At 41.4% G+C, this 22052-nt stretch overlaps 2 protein-coding genes across 3 annotated transcripts; both read right to left on the bottom strand.

Moving 5' to 3' along the window:
• Nucleotides 1-800: 800 nt before the first annotated feature.
• On the bottom strand, nt 801-20600 carry klhl3 (kelch-like family member 3). Of its 2 annotated transcripts, none has more exons than XM_073486752.1 (15): nt 20524-20600; nt 17329-17487; nt 16785-16891; nt 16563-16684; nt 12883-13045; nt 12468-12577; nt 10124-10240; nt 4568-4717; nt 4342-4459; nt 3919-4116; nt 3667-3768; nt 3366-3494; nt 2900-3040; nt 2461-2604; nt 801-2347 (listed from the first exon to the last, which is right to left on the bottom strand). In XM_073486752.1, exons 1-15 carry the CDS (start codon nt 20571-20573, stop codon nt 2319-2321), a joined length of 1839 nt encoding a protein of 612 aa, XP_073342853.1. In that variant the 5' UTR covers nt 20574-20600; the 3' UTR covers nt 801-2318. The 2 variants fall into 2 exon arrangements, with proteins under 2 accessions (XP_073342853.1, XP_073342854.1); XM_073486753.1 differs by having other exon boundaries at nt 2222-2347; nt 17329-17463; nt 20524-20597.
• LOC141013161 (piggyBac transposable element-derived protein 4) lies at nt 5640-8638 on the bottom strand. Its single transcript, XM_073486754.1, has 2 exons — nt 8420-8638; nt 5640-7343 (listed from the first exon to the last, which is right to left on the bottom strand). The coding sequence occupies exons 1-2, from the start codon at nt 8599-8601 to the stop codon at nt 5723-5725; spliced, it is 1803 nt and encodes a 600-aa protein (XP_073342855.1). The 5' UTR covers nt 8602-8638; the 3' UTR covers nt 5640-5722.
• Nucleotides 20601-22052: the final 1452 nt, after the last annotated feature.

Genomic DNA, 22052 nt, shown 5'->3' with positions numbered 1-22052 from the left:
CAGATTTTTATTTGGATCCGCATTGAATTGTACTCACTCACAGTAGATACCTGCCACCTCAATAAGCCTGATTTCTTTCCCGAGATTACTCCCTGAGAAATTAATGGAAGTGCCAAAAAAACACCCTCTCTCTTGCAATGCTAACAAGAAAGAGAATCAGTCACTTAATCCCGATCCACACAAATATTTAATAGGGTCTATTCTGGGCCAAGACTAATCCACCATCCAAGTTTTGTGGAAATCCGTTTAGTAGTTTTTGAGTAATCCTGCTGACAAACCAACCAAACAACGTAACCTCCTTGGTGGAGGACAAGAAGCTGCTTACTTGCCGTTTGGATCTTGGTTTTCTAGATTTTTTCCTTCACTCACCAACCAGAAAAACTATAGAAATCTATTCAGTGGCTGGGAACATTTGAGCAGTCACTAGCTATTTGACCAGCGGATGAAAAAGTTAAGTTTGATGACGTACAATTTAAAGTGGCATCTGGAGTTTTTGCTCTGGGAATCTGGAGCTCACCCTGATGTTGTTGACCTAACTTTAACGACAGATCCCGTCTCGATTGTCCCGTCTGTTAAAGCAGCAACATGAGCGCCGAGGTTCCTTCAAAAAAACTGGAGTATTCACAGTGATCACTTACTGTATCTTGAGATTTTATACTGTGGTCATAAGAACTGAAACCAACTTCCTGGAAGACACGAAAAAATGCATCAATCAAGCTCAGTGTAGGATTTGTAACGTGGATGGGACTCGTGTAGAAAAGATGACTTACAAATCGACTAAACATACAGAAACAGCAGTATGGTCTTTGAAGTGTTTTATATACCATCTTATCATGACAGCCAATCGTTAACTCCGTGATTTCTGGAAGATTGCAGGCAGAAGTGAAAGGTTGGCTGAGGACACCTTTCGTTAAAACAGCTTCTGTTAATCTCTTTTCTTCAAAGCTATGGCACCAGTCAGTCAACAAAATAACTACACCTAAAATACACCCACCATCATCTGAATCATGTGAGTGGAGCACAAGAGGAACACTAGGCTGACAAAATGAAATGAGAACTTCACTTTGATATGAATAAATGCTATGTGATCATTATTGTCCCAAAACAATAAATAGAAAATCTTAAAACTGCATCTTTTACATTATAAGTTTACAGTTGAATTTCTACAGTGCATTTTGACACAAACAAACATTTCCTCATTTCAGTTTGTCACTAAGAGATAAAAACACCACGTGACTCCAGCATTATTCTGATCATCCTAACTGGCACTTTTTTTTATCCTTACAATTTCGGATGAACTTATTGGCCTTCAAGTGGCGCGTTTAAATGCTCCAACGAGTACGATCAGAAACGGAGACGGAGAGCTGAGCGGCCGTCTGTCTGTCTGACAGCAGGTCAGCGATACAGTTGATCAGTCAGAGAGACGGGCAGACGTCCGGGCCGGCCGATCGGTGAGTCAAACAGCGAGCCTGCTGGCCTGTGTCAGTCAGTGCAAGTGATCAGTGCATCAGTAGTGTGTCAACGACAGAATCGAGTTCTGCTGCGTCGACACGGATCGACCAGCCGGGGTATAAAGTCACAGCAGTGGTTTTTTTAACCTCTTTAAAAACAATCTCAAAAATATTAAATAGCTGATTGCATATAAGATGTTTTGTACATTCTTTAAATTATCTCGCAGCTCTCTCGGTCCAGGTCTCCAGGTGGAGAACAGATACACTCTGCAACCACTGTTACGCCTCAGCTCTCTGGACCAGCTTACCTGCCTCATTTCTTAAAAACAAGCTGAGCAAATAAGCCAATTTATAGTCTAGGGAATTGTGGCAAGTCTCAGAGTTAAAAAAAAAAAAAAAAAGGCTCCCATGGCGTGCCCAGGTTTGACACAGTCCATCACCCGAACGCCAAACACACTCCGCTTCATTCAGTCAGTCTGTGTCGGGTTCTTTCCAAAGTCTTTCCAACATCAGCATCTCAGTGAGTCTTATGTGAGCTGATACAGCCACAGGTTATCTGCTTGGCATTTGAAAAAAACATCTCACCAAGACAAAGTTCTTATAAGCCCACCATCGTGTGGATATTGTCTCTTTTCCAGTGCAACAGCGTCCCTAAAAGTCAGGGTCTCACTAATGGAAATGACTTGGACAGAGCAACGAAATCAGCGCCAAAAAACCTCCTCAAGCTGCCTCCTTGATTATTAAGACAGCTGAGGACTGAGGGCGTCCCGTCCAGTTGGCGTCGCTCAGTTTGCCTGTTGAGCTTCAGACGTCAGCGTGAGTCTCTGTGAGATGTGCTGCCGAGCTGATGCTGTGGGAAGCCAACGGTCATAATGGCTTGTCAATCACTGCGACTCCTGTAGGAGTGAGAAAATGAAAGACTGAGTGAGGGAAACAGCTACGTGAACAGGTAAACTGTATTTCTCTGTAAGACGTAGAAATGTTGTCTGTGCTCTGTCATCAGATTTACCAGCATAGCTGCGTCCATTGCTCATGTTTGTGGGAATGAGGCTCCACTTGTCTGTGGCTGGGTTGTAAAACTCTACAGAGGAGAGGTTACAGGACCCGTCGTCTCCTCCGATCACGTACAGCAGCCCATTAATGGCACAGACACCTTGAGGAGAGAGTTGTACACATTCAACAACCCGGACAAATCCATATATATGTGTTTACAGTAAGTTTTATGGTACGTGAAGGCATAAAAAAACATCATTATGTGTTCATCAGAACAAAGTAACCAGATCTGTGTGGTCTTAAACAACTGAATGCTTTAAAATCACAAATGTTGCCACTTCTATTATTTACAGTAACCAGTCGACCGGTGTACAAAAACCTGGCTGATGGACAGTGTGTGTGTGTGTGTGTGTGTGTGTGTGTGTGTGTGTGTGTGTGTGTGTGTGTGATCTGACCTGCATTTCGTCGGCACATGTTCATGTCACAGACCAGTCTCCAGACGTTGGACTGTGGGTCGTACACCTCAACGCTTTTCCTCACCAGAGGACCGTCATGTCCGCCTGCTGCATACAGCTGACCGCCCAACACACCCACTCCTAGACACAAGAGAAAAAAAAACGTGTGGTACTAATTCTTTATATTGTTCATGTCTCACTGTAATGAATAATGCAAATAATAGTTGTTCTTTCTTGGGTTTTTGTTTGTACAATTGCAGAGACAGTCCACCAGGTGGTGCTGTTGCTCCATAGGACAAATACTGAATCATTAACTGTTATACAGTGTGTACAGTGTAAGGCTTAGTCGTCTGTAGCCGTGTGTTCATCTCTTTTAAAGACCCACTGTTCTGTATTGTTCTGCAGCTCTCTGTGTGTATTATACATGTAGAGTAGTGTAGAAGTGTGTGTATGTGTGTGTTTGTACCTGCTCCACTGCGCCGTGTGCTCATGTCAGCTACGTAGCACCACTGATCACTGACGGGGTCGTACTCCTCCACTGTACTGAGACACTGACGAGATGCTCCATCGTAGCCTCCCACTGCATACAACTTACCTGTAGACACACACGGTCATTAAGACAGGTGACATTTGGATTTTGGCTTATGATGACACACACACACACACACACACACACACACACACACACACACACACACACACACACACACACACACACACACACACACACACACACACACACACACACACACACACACACGTCTTACCGTCGACCACCCCGACACCCACACTGCTGCGTCGTGTGTTCATAGAGGCTACATACAACCACTCGTTGGTTTTATAATTGTAGGCTTCCACTGTTGACAAACCTGATACACAGAAAGAGACAAAAGAAATATTAGCAAATTAGAAACAAGGCTTACGTTTTACCATATGCTGGCTGTGTTGATGCTCAAACAATATATCGTGAAGCCCTACCTAAGTGCTCAGCCCGTTAGCCTGTGTGTGTATGTGTGTACCTATACTTCCGTTAAATCCCCCGACAGCATACAGTAAATCTGCCAGCACTGCAGCTCCCAGCGTACTGCGTCTCTCCTGCATGCTCGCCACCGCACTCCACTGGTCTCTCACTCCGTCGTACACGTCCACAGTTCGCTCCCGCAGCGAACTGTTGAAACCTCCAACTGCATACACACGGCCTGCCATGGAAACCACACCTGGACACACACACACACAAGGTTTGACATTTTTGTTTGAACAATGACTGAAACTATTAATCATTATACACGTAACTGACAACTAATTTTCTTCCCGTCAACTATACAACTAACCTGCCGAACATAAGATCTTAGTATGACCGGAGAAAAATGGCAGACTTATTGGACCAAACTACAAAGATTGGAGATAAAAAGTTCAAATTTAAACACAAAACACAGGCTGACCTGCCCGACAGCGTCTCGAAGGCAGGTCGGCTACTTGGTACCATCGATCGTCCTGGAAGTCGTAACACTCCACACTGCGAATCGCCTTGGGAGCCTGACCGCCGACCACAATCATCACCTGCACACAGTCAGTTTCTTTAGTTACAATATATCACTGCTTTGTACAAGGTAGATACACATGAAGCCTTTACTCAGGACTGTCATGTCGAGTTGTGTGTTTCTGTACTTTTGGGATGCTGATGGGAGTTCGTGGTCGGGTCCTGTCCGTCTTGATGAGGTGTCGCTGGTCAGCTGGCAGCAGGTGATACTTCATTGCTTCTATGAGAAAATCCTTACAGGTGTTGTTGTTCTTTATCAAAGCTTCTTCCTCCACAATCTGAAACAGGGACCACATTTCAGGAAAATCAATATAACAGTGATCGCAGAGCTACATATTCATATACTAATCAAAAATCCAGCACTAAATATCTGGGAGAAGTTTTTTTGTTTAAATCCACTTCAAATATTAAGAGTTGCAGAGAAATTGTAAAACGACACATTATAAAACAATTTTTGGCCAAAACTTACAAGTTTTGAACTTTGTAAACAGAGAGCAAATTCAGACCTGGTATTAACATTTAATACGGACAATTTTTAGAAGGAAAGACGCAACTTAATGTTTTGCATCTAACCCCAAATTGATTGAATTGATGATTTACAATTTGCCGTAGTAGTTTCATGAAGTTCGTTATGTTTCTCCTCACTCAACAATTTCCCAAATCACACGATTTGTTCTGGAGTTTGGGGATATTATGGGTACTAGTTCAATGCTTAGTTGAAACAGACTGTGTGTTCACAAACATCTGCTGCTAACATTGGCAGAATAAGAGCCCACAAATGGAAACCAGAGCGTTGATACGAGGTCTGAACAGCCTCAGAAGTGTTGGCTTCTCACAGGTGATTAAATCATTCAGAATTTATGTGGTTTGACAACAAAAGTGTTACAACTTTGGAGTGACAGTTTTTTTGCAGAGTCAGTAAATATTGATAAAGTAGGTGTCAACGCACCATTAATAATGTCCCTCCCCAATGCCAAATATGATGTCCCATCAGTCTGGAATTTTATTTTGACCCCCCCTCATGCCCATAATTTGGGAAAGTCAGAGTGAATTGTAAGAAAAGAAGAGACAATAAAGGCCTTTTCACAGTTTATTGAAAATGCTGTTGTTCAAAACCAAACATACAAAAGTGTAGTCACATTAAATTACTGGAATAATAGAAAATTTGAGCAACATCTGGCACAAGAATTTCTGAGCTTGATTCTGAAACACGATAACACCGTGACAGTTCTGGCATTTTGATAGTTTAAAAGAGAGCGTTTCCTTTGGGATGTTTGAGTTTCTTATCTTTCATCTTGTGATGGATCATCCTCATCAGGATGCCAGGCTTCAAAACAGTTTCGGTCTGGTTGAATGCAGAGGTAGACATCGCATGTTTTGCACTTCCAAGGCGTTTTGAAGCGCTTTTTCTTATTTAACTTGCAATATACACAGGTCTTGCTTCTAGCGTTGGCCTTCATCCTGACGCCATTGGCAACGTCACCCCCAGGAACTGGCACATGAACACAACTAGCTTTCTTTGCGGGGGTCTTCTGTGTCACGCCGCACAGCTGTGCAATGAGCTCCTCCATGAAAGCCTTTTGGGTCATGCTGTCCTGTTTCATGAGGTCTTTGTGGAGAATGTAGGCGTTAGTCACAGAGATGTCCAAGAAGTGAAGGAAGAGCTTCCTGTACCATTTCATTATTTTGTGTTGTGTTGCGTAATACTGAATCGGCTGGTCTGACGACTCTGAACTTCCCATGAGCTTGTGGTATTCGTTCACCGGTGAGGGGCATGGGAAGGACTCTGTGGCCCAACCACCCTGTCTGTGTTTCACGCTTCCCTGCTCTACATCCTCAGTGTAGGCTGCGTGGATGGTGGAGCAGACAGACACCACTTGTGAGCTCATCCACTTCACAAAGAGAAGAGGACCGTCCCTTATCCAGCGGTACGTTCCTCTGGGTGACTTCTTCGTCAGTGCATTGACAGCACTGTGTGGACAGTCCCTCCTGGAATCTCTGTATGTTCCACAAGCACCAAACTTGGAGGCAAACAAGTCCTTGAAAAGCTTTGGGCTTGTATAAAAACTGTCCATGTACACATGATACCCAGACCCCAAATGCCTTCTGTCAATCAGTGACATGACAGAGTCATAAGAGAGGCCGCGGCCTGTGGGGAAGTTGTTTTTTCCAGTGTATACAGAAAAGTCTACAGTGTACCCATTACTGGAGTCTGTGAGCACAAACAACTTGAAACAACATTTAGTTGGTGTGTTCCTGATGGACTGGTTCCTCCTACTATGTCCTTTGCAAGGCACCATACGTTCATCCACCACAAGACTTCTGCTGGGATGATAGAATGACTTACAGGCTCTCTGAATACTATCCATGAGAGGTTTGACCCTGAAAAGTCTGTCATGCTCTGAGGTTCCTGTCTTGGTGTCATTTATTCTGTCCTCATCTGGGTCACTCATGTGTACATTCCAGGATAAGGCCTGGTATCTGTCCCTTGACATCACCTGTGACGGGAAAGGGATGGTAAAGATGCTGTTTTCACGCCAGAAGTCCGCTATGTTTTTCAGCTTGACCATGCTCATGTAGAATATCAGTCCAATGTAGCTGTAAAATTCAGGAACTCCAACATCTGTCCAACCGTCCTTCACCCCTCTGGCGGTGCTCCTGGCAGCTTGCTTGTTGGTGTTACGACAGAGGGTTTCCACGGCATCATCAGAGAAGAACAACTTGAAGAAATCTAGAGGAGTGCGGTTGTCCCCTCTGCTCAGCTTCACTCCAGGTTTCCTCGCGGGGAGAAACTTTAATGGTGTTGGAGCGGCGTCGTCATCACTTTCTGTCTTCCACGACAGCTGCTGCTGACTGGGCTGACACCGAGCTTTCTTCCTCGCAGGTGAAATGTTCTCCACGTTTCTGTAAAATAATGAATGAAATTAAAAAAATTGGGTCCCCTTATCACATGTTCAACTACTTTTTGAAGTAACACGACATACATACTTTTTTAAAATAATGTTATATAAATATTTGACAAAGCATGTTGTAGAGATAAAGCTCCTGTGCCAACAGTGTAAACACTAACACCCCCTGGTGCTCAGAGCTCACAGGGTGGACCGCTAGCTGCACGGCTAACGGGGCTAACTAGCTAACAGCAGCTACAGTTAGCAGCAGTACGCGTTACTCTGATGATATGCTGCCCCATATTTGTTTTGAGTATGAAATTGACAGGTGGCCAATTCTCACGTATTGCACCTTTAAAGTATCGGATATAAAATGTACTTATGTGCCACAAGTAGAAGTAAAGATAAATTATACATATATATTGTATATTCAGCATTTTTCTGATTATTGATAGTGTTAGTAACCAATAACTTCAGTTATCAAGTAAACGTAGTTAAGTAAACATTATATTTGCCTTTAAAATGTAGTGGTGAGGAAGCATAGAGCAGTACCTGTCAATCATACTTAAATACATTACTTGAGTAAATGTACTTTAAGTCAGCTTAACATTTTTACTTTTCTTTTGTTATGTGTGAATGCACTTTACACAATAAAGGAATCTATCTATTGCATCAGTGTTTATACATTACAGCTGCCATGAAACATGCTGACAGGTATTTTAATCATTTACACTTACAACAGACTGTCACAACTTCTATGAGTCTGGTTTACCTCCCATTAATATCACAACCATATTTTATATAGCTCACAGCATCAGCCTGATGTGATGAGGACACGTTACATAACTCATCATTGTGACGGCTGTCGCTACAGACACAGAAAGGTGCACAGACTGAGAAGCTAAACTGGAACAAACTAACATTTACACAAACTGACGCCAGCTGACTTTAGCTCACTTTGCTAGCTGCAGTAAATGCGACACGATTCAGGCGGTTTTAATCTCACGTTACTTCCAAACAAGCTGCTTTAAGACAGGAGTTTAAACTATCTAAAGCGCTGTGATGTCGACAGAGGTGAAATAATTCACTTACTCATCACAAACTTCCTCATCGGAGTTGAGTCGGAGCTCAAAATGGCACCTCTCCTCCTCACTGTGCTCCTCGCTGTCCTCCTCCTCCTCCTCCTCCTCCTCCTGCGAGAAGCTGCTGTCGTCGTCGCTCGCGTCCAGAAACTGTCTCACGTCTTCGGCGGTATATAAACACCTGTGCGCCATTTTGTAGCGTGATGAAACGTCACAACTGCGCCGCAGCTGTGGTCGCGAGCCAGCGCCACAAGCTAACGCTACGCAATTACTGTGGGAAAGATCGCGACGTGATTGGTCCAACACCCGGAAGTGTCGTATTTCCGCTTCCTCCGAATGGCGGGTAGAGATTTTTTATTTTTTATTTTTTATTTTTTCCAGTTGTGTTATCGACACAACTTCACGTCTGCTTTTACCCCTCAACGTAACGGAGAAAAAATATAATAATAATAATAATAATAATAATAATAATAATAATAATAATAATAAAAAAATCAAAATTATGATTATTATTATTGTTAATAATAATAATAATCATAATAGTAAAATAATGTTAGGAGTACGTGACAGTTTTTCACCATAAAGGCCGCAGTACTTCACAAGATAAAGAAAAAAAAATCAATGATAAAATATAGTAAAAATAAATAAATAAATAAATTTTAAAAAAGTAAATAGTACAACAAATAAGGAAACATAAACAAAGAATCACCAACAAAAAACTTCACTAGCGGCCGGATTTGTTAAAATCTGTATCTAACTATAAAAGGAGGATAATTTTTTGTGGATATGAAATGGTGGCTGTGGCCAGGATGTAGAGTGGGTCATCCAGTATATGGGAAGTCGCTGGTTCGATTCCCCGGCTGCACGTCAAAGTTTCCTTGAGCGAGATACTAAACCCCAAATTGCTCTTGGCATCTTGCATGGCAGCCTCGGCCATCAGCGTATGAATGTGTTAATGGGTGAAGTGTTTTGCAGCGCTTTAAGCGGTCAGTAGACTGGAAAAACACTATAGAAATGTAAGTCCATTTACCATTTTACCATAATCTTTAGCTAAGATATTGATATTATTTATATCGATCAAGTTCAACCTGCAGCGCAGAACTTTTGTCTCCCCCTGTGGCAGCTAGGTTTCTTTGCCATAAGCGCTACATAGTTGCTGTAGCCTACTCGTAACAACGGTTGCTCCCCTCTTCAGTTCTTGAATTTTTAATTATGGCTCTTACTCTCATTCTCTCTTATTTAAGCTCCCTGAGCCTGTCACTGGCTCAGGGAGCTTGAATAAGAGAGAATGAGCTCAGGTAACAGGTAATTATTCCCAAATCTGCCCAGCTCACATAAAAAAATATAAGCTACACTATATTTTAGTTTCAGTTCGGGCACTGTGGTGCACTGAAGTGAAACTGAACTGATGAATGAAAATTGATGAACTCCAAACCAGGATGAAGCAGGTATGGAACCAGACTCTCTGTTAAGTCTTGATGAGTTTTTCTCTTCCAAGACTAGAAACTAAACATCTTCAGGTTTTCACTAACTAAAGCATTTCTAGATATCCTGTGATCTGGACTACTGAGAATCTTGATTGCAATCAGTGTAACTAATAACCGTCACAACATTCAGGGCTCAACCTTGTTCCTTGACTTGTAACATTTGCAGATATGCAGGATATAAAAAAAAGTGAAAACTTAGAGAAAGTAGAGTGAATAATGTCTTTTACCTGCACCAGGTAATCTCTGGAGAGCAGTGGAAGTCTTACATACTCCATCAGTTTGGGCATGTACTCCAGACGAGCTGGCTTATCGTGCTTGATCCAAGATATCATGGCCTCAAACACCTAAAAAATGGAGAGCAGAGTTAGACTGCAGTGAAAACATGACAGGATAAAGAGGGAATTGCGAAAAAAAAATGCAGACAAGGAGTGAACTGCTAAAACAGATTCTGATTTCTTATACAGAATTATTTTATTCATCATGCTTTGTCTTAAAATGCAATTACTTGTAATTGCCAGGACTCTATTCACAGTATGTGTGTGAAAAATGATTTGTATATTGGTAAAAGATGCGTTTCACACTTTCTTACCACCCCCAAAAATTCCAAGGTGGGAGCGGCTCAAAGAGAGAGGACTCAGATCTAGATCTGACACGCCTTGCAATTAAGATGACTGAACTCACTGATTGTGCGAATTGCGTTGTAGAAAGCAGCAGATACTGTGTTCTTTCACAGTGAAATATCGATCGCTCCCAGCAGGGTGTAAAGCGTAACAAAGGGGATGTTTTTGCATGTTTTCCTGTCTAAAACCTACTACTTCAAATTCCTTGATTTACACACATTCACACTTGATCGTCTCCTGTTGGCCTGTGGAGCAGCTCCACTCAGGCAGACGAGGGACCGAGTGCCCCTCCTGTTGTGCACAAAGGGACAACAAGGACGGCAGCCGGGGGAAAAGAGGACCGTTACTCGACGAGTCTTCCAGGGTTTTAACCTGAAACCCTCTAACAACACACACACTTCCACTGCAGATTTAGACAGGCCAAAAAAATAGACACACGTGTACACAATGCAGCACAATGACACAATAATAAAACATGGTTTACTTATAATGTAGTTAGGTCAAGAACAATACAGTCTTGATCCTCTGTGTGTGTACTGATACCAATTCTTCCATCACTGCCGAATTTAAACCATAGCTCAGCCTTATGCTGAGTCCGCAAAACACTGCAGACCTACTGAAATAACCTGTCACTTCAGCCTCACAGTTTTAATCCAGAGGGGAACATATCAGGATATTGTGTCAGCTATGAAATGCTTGCTTGGCAAAAAAAGAAAATTACCTGTGTGCATAAACCAGCGGCTGAATGGCAACTATTTCACCGTCATTGGCAGTTGCAGCTACATAACATCCAATATAAACATCACAATTACATCAGCTGATTTAATAAGGAGCTATTCACTGTTTAAAAGTAAAAAAAAAAACTATTTCTACTCACAATCAAGTATGTTTTTGAGGTAGTAATATACTTTTCATTATGCTTCATATCATTACATCTGGTCTGCTCTACAGGCGAGGACTGAGTGTAGAAGGAAATAACACCACAGTGCGATGACGACGGAGCAAATGGCAGAACAAGAGGAAGCTTTCAGCGACAATCTCTGGCCACATCTGGCTGCACTTTTTGTACCAAAATCGATCCGAGACAACAGTAACATGAAGTGCCTGAGAGAAAACACTGAGATCTCTGCTTTTAATCTCATCTTCTGACCTCTGCGAACACACTGAAGAAAGCTGCACATACTGTAGATGAAAATGTAGCTAGCTATTGAACTATGTAGCTTTGTAACCGTAACCTTTGATATTATGAAAATGGAATCAACTTATTTTGTAATTAGTGTTTTGGGGGCTTTTATATTGTGTTGCTTTAGAAGGTAGTAAACCTAATGTAATGCCAATTTCAACATCAGTGTTACTTTCATAATTGCATTTAATTAAGCACCTTGTACTCTGAGTAATTTATTAGGTTTAGAGGAGTAATCACACTTCTACTTAAGTATAGCTTTTCAGTACTCTACCCACTACCGCCACAAGGTCACTGATTGTTTCCCCAGATGCTTGTATAGAAGATATGAATTCACAGTGATGACAGCTCCCTCTGTGTCTCTGTCTGACTGAAGCAGCAGTCACTTTGACTGTCGCTGCTCTGACAGCAGGATGACACACAGATGCTCCCTCAGACTCTTCCTGTTGACTGGATTAAAGCAGACAGACACTTCATCAAGTGGAATACGTCTGATGTCAAGCTGAGCTAATCAGACGCGGCGAGTATGATGAGGATACGTGTCTTTAATACAGCTGTAGATACTTCTCAGCTCCCACTAGATGTCTTAATCTCTTTGCTTTCCTGGTAGTGCTTATGTTTTATTTTGTGTTCCTCAAAAACCCACAAAACCTTGCGTATATCTTTTCACCAACAAAGACAGACAACTACTGCTTTTATTAAAGGACTGAATTGTGAGTGTGTGTGTGTGTGTGTGTGTGTGTGTGTGTGTTTGTTGTGCTGTCTGACCTTCTCCTCTGTGGAGACGGTGAGTTTGTCACTGGAGATGAGGCTGCAAACCTGCTGCAGAGAAAGGCCCAGAAACTCCTCTCCCTGCACCACCTCACTGAAATGCTGCTCTGAGAGACACAAACATGTCGGGTTACACACAGCAACAACTAAATATTTCATCTAATAAGCTCTCCGACACAGAAACACTGAGTCAAATATGTCCTGATGTCCTTTCCAACATCTGACACCATTTACACCATCACACTGTCACAGTAGGACATCTGGACGTGTCGCATTTTTCCACAAAAGTTTAGCATTTTTTTCAGGGCGGTTACATAAGTAAGTACCATCGTCCTACCACACCCCACGCACACACACACACACTTTGGCAAAGATGAGTCACGATCTGTGGTGTGAATATGGAGAAGCTTACCAGCGTATGCGTGGGCCTGGTTGAGAAGCTGTGTGCATGTGTGCAGGTCAGCGAAGGCTCTGATGCCCAGACAGTTGGTGGGGTGGAGCTGAGACTGCAGGAACTCACAACAAACCTGACGAACATCCATCAGCTGCAGGAGACTGGCGGCTGGCAGCAGAACCTACAATGACACACATGAGGTCAATTTAAACTGGATTTTATAGGTGGAAGGAGTTACTATCTTAACATGCCAAACATGTTTTAAAATAACATGGTGGAGCACTGTTATTACCCTCCAGTGCTAAAGATTTGGGAACATGTGGTAGCTTGACGTCAGTGTGTGAAAAACTCATGACTTCAACAGTTTTGTGTAGGTCAGTTAGTTTGTTAATTAATGAACCATGCACTCAATCAACCAGCGAACAGTCACCAAGCTCGCCAACAAGCTCAATTCGTCTATAAGGCCGGCAGAATATTTTAAATGAAATCGATGTTTGTCTGCACTGGGAAACAAAGCCCTGGATTTGGCTTTAATCCGTGCACTGTGTATTGGCTGAACAAGCAGATTTGTTGCAATTTACATGCAGCTTTGTTCATTTACAACACTGCAAAACCGCCATCATCTGCATTTACAGAGTAATGTAGGTCATTGTGGGGTTTTTTGGGAGGGGGGGGGGTGTATTCTTAAATTTAAAGTAGCTTCACCGCTGCATCTTCTTAACTCCTACATCTTGCCTTTACATTTTTTAAATGAACAGACTTTGAATCACAGATACACTGACATGCAGAACAACAACCCCACACCGACTTCAATGTCATGTGTCAGCAAGCACAAGAGAAAATAACCATTTTGAGATTTTGATATGAGATTAAATATTCTCATCATCCTGAGAAAATACTGACGCATTACTTCTACATTTATCTTTCAAGGCATTTTGTTAAAAGCACTGAGATATCTGATTCTGTCACTGTTGCTCAGCCTTACAGCCATAATCCAGCTCTGCTTTAAAGCAAGTCAAGGAGCTGTCAATGAAATACAATCCAGGGAGGCGGATTTGAGTAACAGATCACAGAGTTTGAGGTCTGATCAGAAATAAAACCAATGGACAGTAGTTTATAATACAGTCTAGATTTTACAACTCTGCCAAGTTATTATGACAGTAATCATTCTATGTTTGGTCGCCACAATCATAGAGTAAACAGCAGAAACACAGCACAGCGTTCACATTAAGAAGTAACAGACCGAGAATGGGCGCCTGCATGTGTTCGACTCGTGGAGGACGTCACGTTGAGAAGCAGCAAAAGTTGAGCCACAGTTTACTTTTTTGCAGGACAATCTTTAAGCTGGCTTCTCTTGCTTTATTAACCACAGCTATTCGCAGGATGTATGAGGACAAAGTTACAAATCTATGTAATAACTATAATTTGCTGACGATAAAATAAAGTAAACTTAGTTTTAGTGCTGTACAATACGAGCAGACCAGAGAGCAGCTCCTTTCCTCCAGCTGTGTAGCTCCATGAGTCATCCTCAGCACTCCACCATAAAGATAGTTTTAATTTTGTCTGACTTGGTGACTGACGTTAAGGTTACTATAACAACCAAGCAGAAACCGCCCGTCTTCTCACTTATGGTCTTGTTTGCTTATGTAGGTCACATAGAGGCATCAGTATTAAATTGAGGCTGTTTCATAACCAGTTAAGAACTCCTTGTAGTCCATTTAACTAGGTCAGTGACACCGTCTGTCTGCCTCACACACACACACTCATCCTGAGTGTGTATTGTTGCAGTCTCCCATTTTCTGAGCACAGCTGCCCTGAAGCCTTATGTCTTCTAAAAGGGAACATCAGGTCCACTGAAACGCTGCTCACGGCAGATGTGACACCCAAACACACATACGGGACTGACGGCAGCACAAACCACACATATACTGTTCAGGCAAACTTTTTACTGAACAGGAGTCAGTCGTTAAAAAACACACACACGTTACACAATCCAGAGTGAGCCAATCAGACAGGCACGCTGCTAACAGTGGGAGGATTTCCTGCCTCTCTCCATGCACACTTCCTGTGCTAATAATCAGAGGAAGTATCCTGCCTGCAGCTTTATCCCGCTGCATTTATTCAACCCAGTGCCAGAGCCATGCAGCGACCAAGAGTTAATGTCACCGAGATGAACAAGGCCTCAACCCAGTCAGTGTTTTCACACTCACAACCTTTACCAGCTCTCACATCTCTTGTTATTAATCATCTGTTCTCGAGCAGGTTCATTTCGGACACGCTGAAATTTAAATCAAAGAGTCAAAGCGATCAGGTCATTTATGGAAAGTACATTTTTAAAATCAGTTTTATCAACCAGGCTTTTTTCCCTCATCTTATCTCAGACATAAACTTTTTTCCCACTTTATTTATACATTTTTGTATTTTTATATATCTTTACATACATAACTTTTGACTTTGCTGCTTTTTGCAATTTTGGTTAAATGCTAAAGTGCATTTTGTCCAGTAATGACAATAAAGTTGAATCAAATCGAATCAATTCAAATAATCACTTGTCATGAGACCAAAAGGTTAAATATGTTCTGAATAAATAATAATTAATAATAATAAAAGGCTGTCTACTCTGCACAGCCTATGAAAACAGAGATTTTTGGTAGTTTCCCTCTTACAGTGTTCAATAAGAGCATGTTATGTTGTTAGTCTGACTTTCGCACACAGAAGAAGGTCAAGTCAGCAGCCATAAGAAAAGTTTCCTTCTCTACAACGAGGAAGTTTTAGCACTGTTTGGCAAAGCTATTTTTACTGAGAGCAGCAGCACTACGCTGATTTAATTATCTAAACTGTGAAAAACTGTGACAAAAATGAACTGAGCTGGTCCCCCGGCAGCTACATGTTTACTTCTCCAACAGAGGAGAGGAAGAGCCGAGAGGTCTAAAAGGACACAAAACGAACACTTGATGTTTTCAAAGAGAAACTGGAGTTGGAAACAAGGTAAAACCCGCCATAACAGAAGAAAAAAGTAAAAGAAAACATCGAGTAAAAACAGGAAAACACTTTTTCACTCCCTTTGTCCTCGCTCTCCATGTTCATAAACACTCTCTAACCAGTCCCTCCAGGATATCGCAGGCTTTTTTGGGGATTGCTGCAGCCTAAAATGACTGATTTCACAGCAGCTTTTCTGAAAACAAAAAGGCAGTGTTTTGTTTATAATCATATTTTAGGCGATGAAAATAAGGGGAACAAGCGAAGATTGCAAAAAAAGAAAGTTGCAATTTTTTTTATGTATAATCAATCACACACGTGCGCTCTCTCTCTACCTCTGATTTCTTCACACAGCCAATCTAACTCTAACCCTTTGAATAAAGCACATCATGTTTTATCATTTCATTGAGACTTTTTATTCCTACACTATTTTCACACACCCACCGTTTGTCACTAGTGATGGGCTACACCAAAACTTTTTACTGATACGACAGATACTTTTTATTGATACAGACAATCGGGGAATTCCCTTGCATGAATTTTAAGCAGTAATTTTTGTTGGTGAGACTTCTGTGTCATGTCTGCATCTTCGGTTACAATGACTGGTCAAATTTGCAGGAAAGCTGCAGTGACTAGACAAAATGTCAAGGTTCTGCAGAATTCATGGAGATTGGTTGATTTTGCGTGAACGAACGGTCCAACACACCCGCCGCTCTCACCTGTACGTTGTCCTCCGTGACCTCGATCTCAGCTGTGTAGATGTAGTCCACCAGTTTTCTCAGAGTCTGTCCGTCCACCTCTCTGATCTCCACCTGATGGGCCTTGCTCTCGCTCATATCACCTACAAACACACACAGTTAAGCACACGTCAGCACACACACACACATCTAAATATGATGCCAAGCAACCAACAGTGTATGTTTGTGTGTGTGTGTGTGTACCTGTGAACATGGCACAGAAGTAAGGGCTACAGGACGCCAGGACCACCCTGTGAGCTGGCACTTCGACGCTGCCTGCCACCAGCTGGACGTCACACAGCATCTTTTTACTGAAGTGAGGAACAACAGAGAGTGAGAGAAAGGTGATAACGTTTCTCCTATTTGTTTAAGTGTGATAGATGATGTGTAAAAATAAATACGCATACAGGAGCCAGGAGGAGGGGGCATCTTTAGAGCCAAGTATGGACGGATCGGCTGCCAGCAAATGTGCCAATTAAGGTGTTAATTGCCAAGATTTTACTTTTGTAATATCTGGATTTAATGCATTGGGAGATAACAAGCTTTTAGCTTTAGTGTGTTTTTATCCTTGACAGTTTAAATGTATGCTGGATCTGTGATTGTAGACTTATGTTTACATGAATTATTAGTAAATAAATCCATCAGTCTACCACGGTGTTACATACAATCATCAACCTCTGAGCTTTAGTACGTTTCACGTGTCGTTCTCCTGCTTTTTAGGTGAAAGCAGTAAGTGTCAGCATCGCACCTCCTGAGGTCGTTCATCAGCTGGAAAGCCTTCCTCATGTGCGTCTGGTTGAAGGTGTGCATCCCTCCATTCACCGTGTCCTCCTCTGAATCCGTGGTACAGTTCGGACGCGGTGAGGCCGGTGTGGCCACCAGACTGGTAAGACATGAGAGGCAGTGTCTGGATGATTGGAGATAGACGATGACCCAACAGTTAGATCGGTCATCTCTTGGGTTATGAGAAGAGGATGAGACAGGGACGCAATACTGGATAATAGTGATGAAATGAATCAAACTGATACTTGTGTTGTCAATATTGTGCTACACCACAGAAAAGGCTCTTCAGTAAAAGTCCAGTCTGTCTCTGTTTTGGTGATTCCCCAGTGGGCAGACATGAGGGCCGTCTCTGAGCATGCCTCACTGTTTGCCAGTACCAGCTATTTTTGAATACTTGTATGACGCCACTGACCCATCCTCGTTCAATAATCCTCGCTTCTTCATGGTAATCTGCTTTGGTTGCCATGGAACTCAGATGCTGTTGCAGACTGTGGATTTTATACATTTTTTAAATTAATCCCAATCACGTACAAGATTATACACATGGCGTAAGGGCGTCACGTCTGCATCGAGTTGCATGGCTCATTTCTAGGACAGCAACTAACAATTATTTTTATTATCCATTAATCTGATGATTATTTTCTGGATTCATCAATTAATTCCCAGAACCCGAGGTGATGTTTCTGTGCTGCCTTGTGTTATTAAATAACATGCGAAGATATTTAGTTTGCCTTCGTACGAGACAAAGAAAACCAGCAAATATTCATATTTCAGAGGAGGACATTTAGGGCATCTTTCCTCAAATATTACTTAAACAATTTGTGGATTATCAAAATTGCTGCTGATTATTTTGCTGCCTATACTTATTTATAGTTATACATTTGTGCACGACCAAAACTGAAATGATTTTGGGAGAGTTGAAGCACTCTCTCTCTCTCAAAAGGTTTATAAACACAAAGAGGACACAGAAGGCTGAATTTGAAGGCAACAGTACATGAAACTTTGGAAATGTTTAACACATTCGGTTTGCTGGATTCAATTTAACTCTTTTTCATGATGCACAGTGTTTGTTTGTTTTGATGATAGCGACCATTGAGAGCTGTATGTTTTATGTCTTACGTGTAAAAGCCCAACTAGGGACGAGAATTGAAAATTAGCAACAGCTATAAACTCTGTGTAGAAAATAAAATACCTTTTAAATGTTTAAAAGACACTTGTATACCTACTGCATTAAACTAATGGATGCCAATTTCCTGACGCTCTAATTGCACTTAATAACCATTCAAGCGTTTCTATTTGACTGAAGATCTCTGTTGTATTCAACATTACGGCTCGACAGTATTCCTCGACCCGCGTCCTTTAATCGCACTCTGAAGTGATGAGGACTTAAAGCTGATTTATTCTTCTGATGGTCAACAAACACAGTGAAAAGACCAAAACCAAAAGTCAGTCGTCTCTTACTACTTTCTGGCTTCCCAACCCTCTCATTCACACATTTGTTACTTGTTAAATCATTTAAATCTAGTATCAAATATATGATTTATTAAAGGATAAATGTAGTAAAACGACTGCGAACTGTAATTTACAGCAGAGTTACTCATGAGTGTGTTTGTTAGGGACTATCTTCGGTACAGGTGGCCGATGTTCAGCATTTGCGACTATCGTATCAGTGATTTTTCTGTCAGATTGCTGATAAAATAAACTAATTTAAAAACGTGCTACTTTGGCTCTGATGCAGTTTCCTCTCACACAATGTCCCGCCTACAACACCATCTGATTGGTAACACGTCACAACTAACAGCCTATAAACACTGAATAATCCGAATCTAGTAACGAATAAATGTAGTGGAGATGAAGTCTAAAGTAGCAGAAAATGGAAATACTCAAGTAAAGTAGCTTTAGATTGTTCTTGAGTAAATTGTACTTCTGGTTGTTTGATCAGCAACAGGATGTTTGTGGGAGCAAAAACAAACTACAGTAGTTGTGTTGACAGTGAAGAAGAAAGATGTCAGCCAGTGATGTGTGGACAGCTATGATCTTCATGAGTGAAATAACCTATATCGGAAAATATGTAACGAATGGGAAACATTTATTATTAGTTAAGATTTCCATGGAGTTTATAACCAAAAGACAAACACTAATTATCACAAGTCGTATCTGCTTCCTCAGACAGGTAAACAAAGAAAAGAGGAAAAACAAAAATATTTCCTGTTACCTAATGTTTCATGATCCAGACTGACCACACAGAAGAAAGCTTTCAGTTTTGTCCAAGTCATGAGAATCCACATGAAAACAAAGCCTTTCACAGCTCGTACATTCAGTTAAAGGTAAAAGGCTTTTGGTAAATTCAGTTTCACTTGCAAATAATAACCACAGGTGACCTGCACTTACCTCAGAGCAGGTGGCAGGAGGTAAACAAAAGATGTGACACCACCCGAAACTGACTGAATATGTACTTAATTGGCGATGTTTCACACTGTTAGTCAGAAACAGATGACTGCGTGTACAGGGACGTTTCTTATCCGGACTCTGATGATGTGTTTTGTGCACAGACAACTCAAACACAATGAAGAAATGATGATGCAGTCTCAGGATTACTGTTATTTCAGGACACAACGACACACATCTGTTAACATATACCCAGTGCTCACTCGTGGTCGTGGCTGTGCACAGAGAGCTCGTCCCTCCTGCTCCACATCTCACAGAGATTTCAGTAGAAAATGTTTGTTTTGAGTTTGTTGCGCGTCAAGTTGGAAAGCTGGCTAGCTGTTAGCATTGCTAATCATTTAACTTCAATGCTAACACAAGCTTATAACAGCAGCCGTTACCTGCCACAGATAAAAAACCACGACAGTCTGAGCTCGGTCCACTTGTCTAAAAGCAAACACTTGACCACAGTTTCCGCATGTCGACGTGTTAAACTCGGGAGTTTGGTTTAGCAACTCAGCTGCATCAGTTAGCCGCCGATGCTAGCTAACTCACCGAAGCTAACTAGTCAACAAGGCTAGCTTGAGTTCGGGTGCTGGGAGGGAGCTCTCGGGACCGTCCGTGTCGGATCCACGGCCGGTGGACCGTGTGAGGTTACATGTTGTTCAACAGATGTAGAAGCAGCGTGAATCGCAGTCTTACAAATTAATCCCTAACGCGGAGCCAAACTCACCCCAGCGACACACCGTCCATCCTCCCGGAGTCCGACAGCACCGCGGGCATGAGCGCCGAGCAGCGCGCAGATGCTGTGTGAACAGGAGGAATCACTCCGTAGTGTAAAAAAGAAAAGGGGAAGACTCGTCTATTTCATGGGATGTATTTATAGGTCATTTTTCTATTTGTTCAACAAAACAAAGAAAATATGAGTAACTTCTTATTCAGCAGGAACATATAAAATATGACATGCTGTATAAGGGCTCCACAGTTTGTTATGAACTTTATTTTTTCTTGTTTTAAATTAAAAGTGCACTATATAGTTTTGGGGAATACATTTTAATCAGAAGAGGATTTTTCTTTTCTTTAATGAAACAAACTAAATAAATAAACTCTCTTTGTTTTCATGACTGAATAAACAAACTGACCTTGAAGGACAACACAATTTATACTGTTTTACAGTATTTTATGTGGCGGACCCTGCCACCTTTCTGCCTTCAAACTGTCTTCTGGGACCTCATTTTCCTCTGAGAACATATTATTTATATATGAAGTTTATATTATTACCTGATTAATATTGTAAATATAAAAATTCTGAGTTTTAATTTATTTTCCCAGACCACATAGTGCTGATAGTTAATTGGCTGATTATTTTCCAGATCAATCTCTTGGTCTATAGAATATCTGACAACAGGGTGTGAAAATAAATTTATTCCTTCACTATTTCCTTTTTCACACACCCCCAGTTTGGGTTAGGGCGACGTCAAACTTTTTTAATGACACCATACAGATGCTTTTTGTTGCTATTTTATCGATACCGATACTAATCAGTTCTTAAATGATCTGATTTTCCAATGAATGGTCGTAAGGTAAATGACATGACACACATCCTTCCAGCCATTCATGATGAATTAATTTCAAAAGCAAATGAGTTTTTTAAAAAGTATTTTTTTACAGATATACCATAATTAAAATATGAAATATGGCCAGAACTTGAAGGTCACTCCAAACAAACAGATCTGGATGCCACAGCCTGTATTATGGTGATTCGTCTCGCCTGCTCCACCGTAATGTGTAAAACAGATCTCACCGGCTTTCATGCAGAACATCAGAGAATCTCCTGCATGTTGCTAATAATTTTTACTGGTAAATGTGCGACAGCCCTGTCATGTCTGCATCCACAGTTATCAATCAGCTGGCTGATTATTCTCCTGATGACTCACTTGGTCTATAAAACATTTAAAGTAGTGTGTGAAAACGAAGTGTCCTGAATTCAAATTCAAACAGAATAGTTGCAGATTAATTGTCAAACTGGTTAATTATTTTCACTCTACAATTATATCATGACTTTCAACCACTAGGAAAGAGAAGTGGGGGTGGAGATTTACCGCTGAACTAAAACCAGATGAAGGTCCAGAAGCTCTTTGAATATTTGTCGGCACATGATCGGGTTTTATATGAAAAATGCCTGTTAACAGATTTGGTTCAGTTTGTATGTTGTCTAAGCATTTTTCTAAGATTTAAAGACTCAGTCACACAAGTTGCACA

Source organism: Pagrus major, chromosome 18, assembly GCF_040436345.1.
Source record: "Pagrus major chromosome 18, Pma_NU_1.0".
Lineage (NCBI taxonomy): Eukaryota > Metazoa > Chordata > Actinopteri > Spariformes > Sparidae > Pagrus > Pagrus major.
The sequence above is the reverse complement of the archived record's forward strand: the minus strand, read 5'-3'. Positions and strand labels throughout refer to the sequence as shown.

Excerpts from the sequence above, each read along its gene's own strand:
- klhl3 (XM_073486752.1), bottom strand. The coding sequence starts at position 20,573 with ATGCCCGCGGTGCTGTCGGACTCCGGGAGGATGGACGGTGTGTCGCTG. Across the intron at positions 16,685-16,784 it reads CTTCTGTGCCATGTTCACAG|GTGATATGAGCGAGAGCAAG; the intron begins GTACACACACAC and ends GTGTGTTTGTAG. Across the intron at positions 2,348-2,460 it reads CAATGGACGCAGCTATGCTG|GAGTCGCAGTGATTGACAAG; the intron begins GTAAATCTGATG and ends TCACTCCTACAG.
- LOC141013161 (XM_073486754.1), bottom strand. The coding sequence starts at position 8,601 with ATGGCGCACAGGTGTTTATATACCGCCGAAGACGTGAGACAGTTTCTG. Across the intron at positions 7,344-8,419 it reads GATGAGGAAGTTTGTGATGA|AAACGTGGAGAACATTTCAC; the intron begins GTAAGTGAATTA and ends ATTATTTTACAG.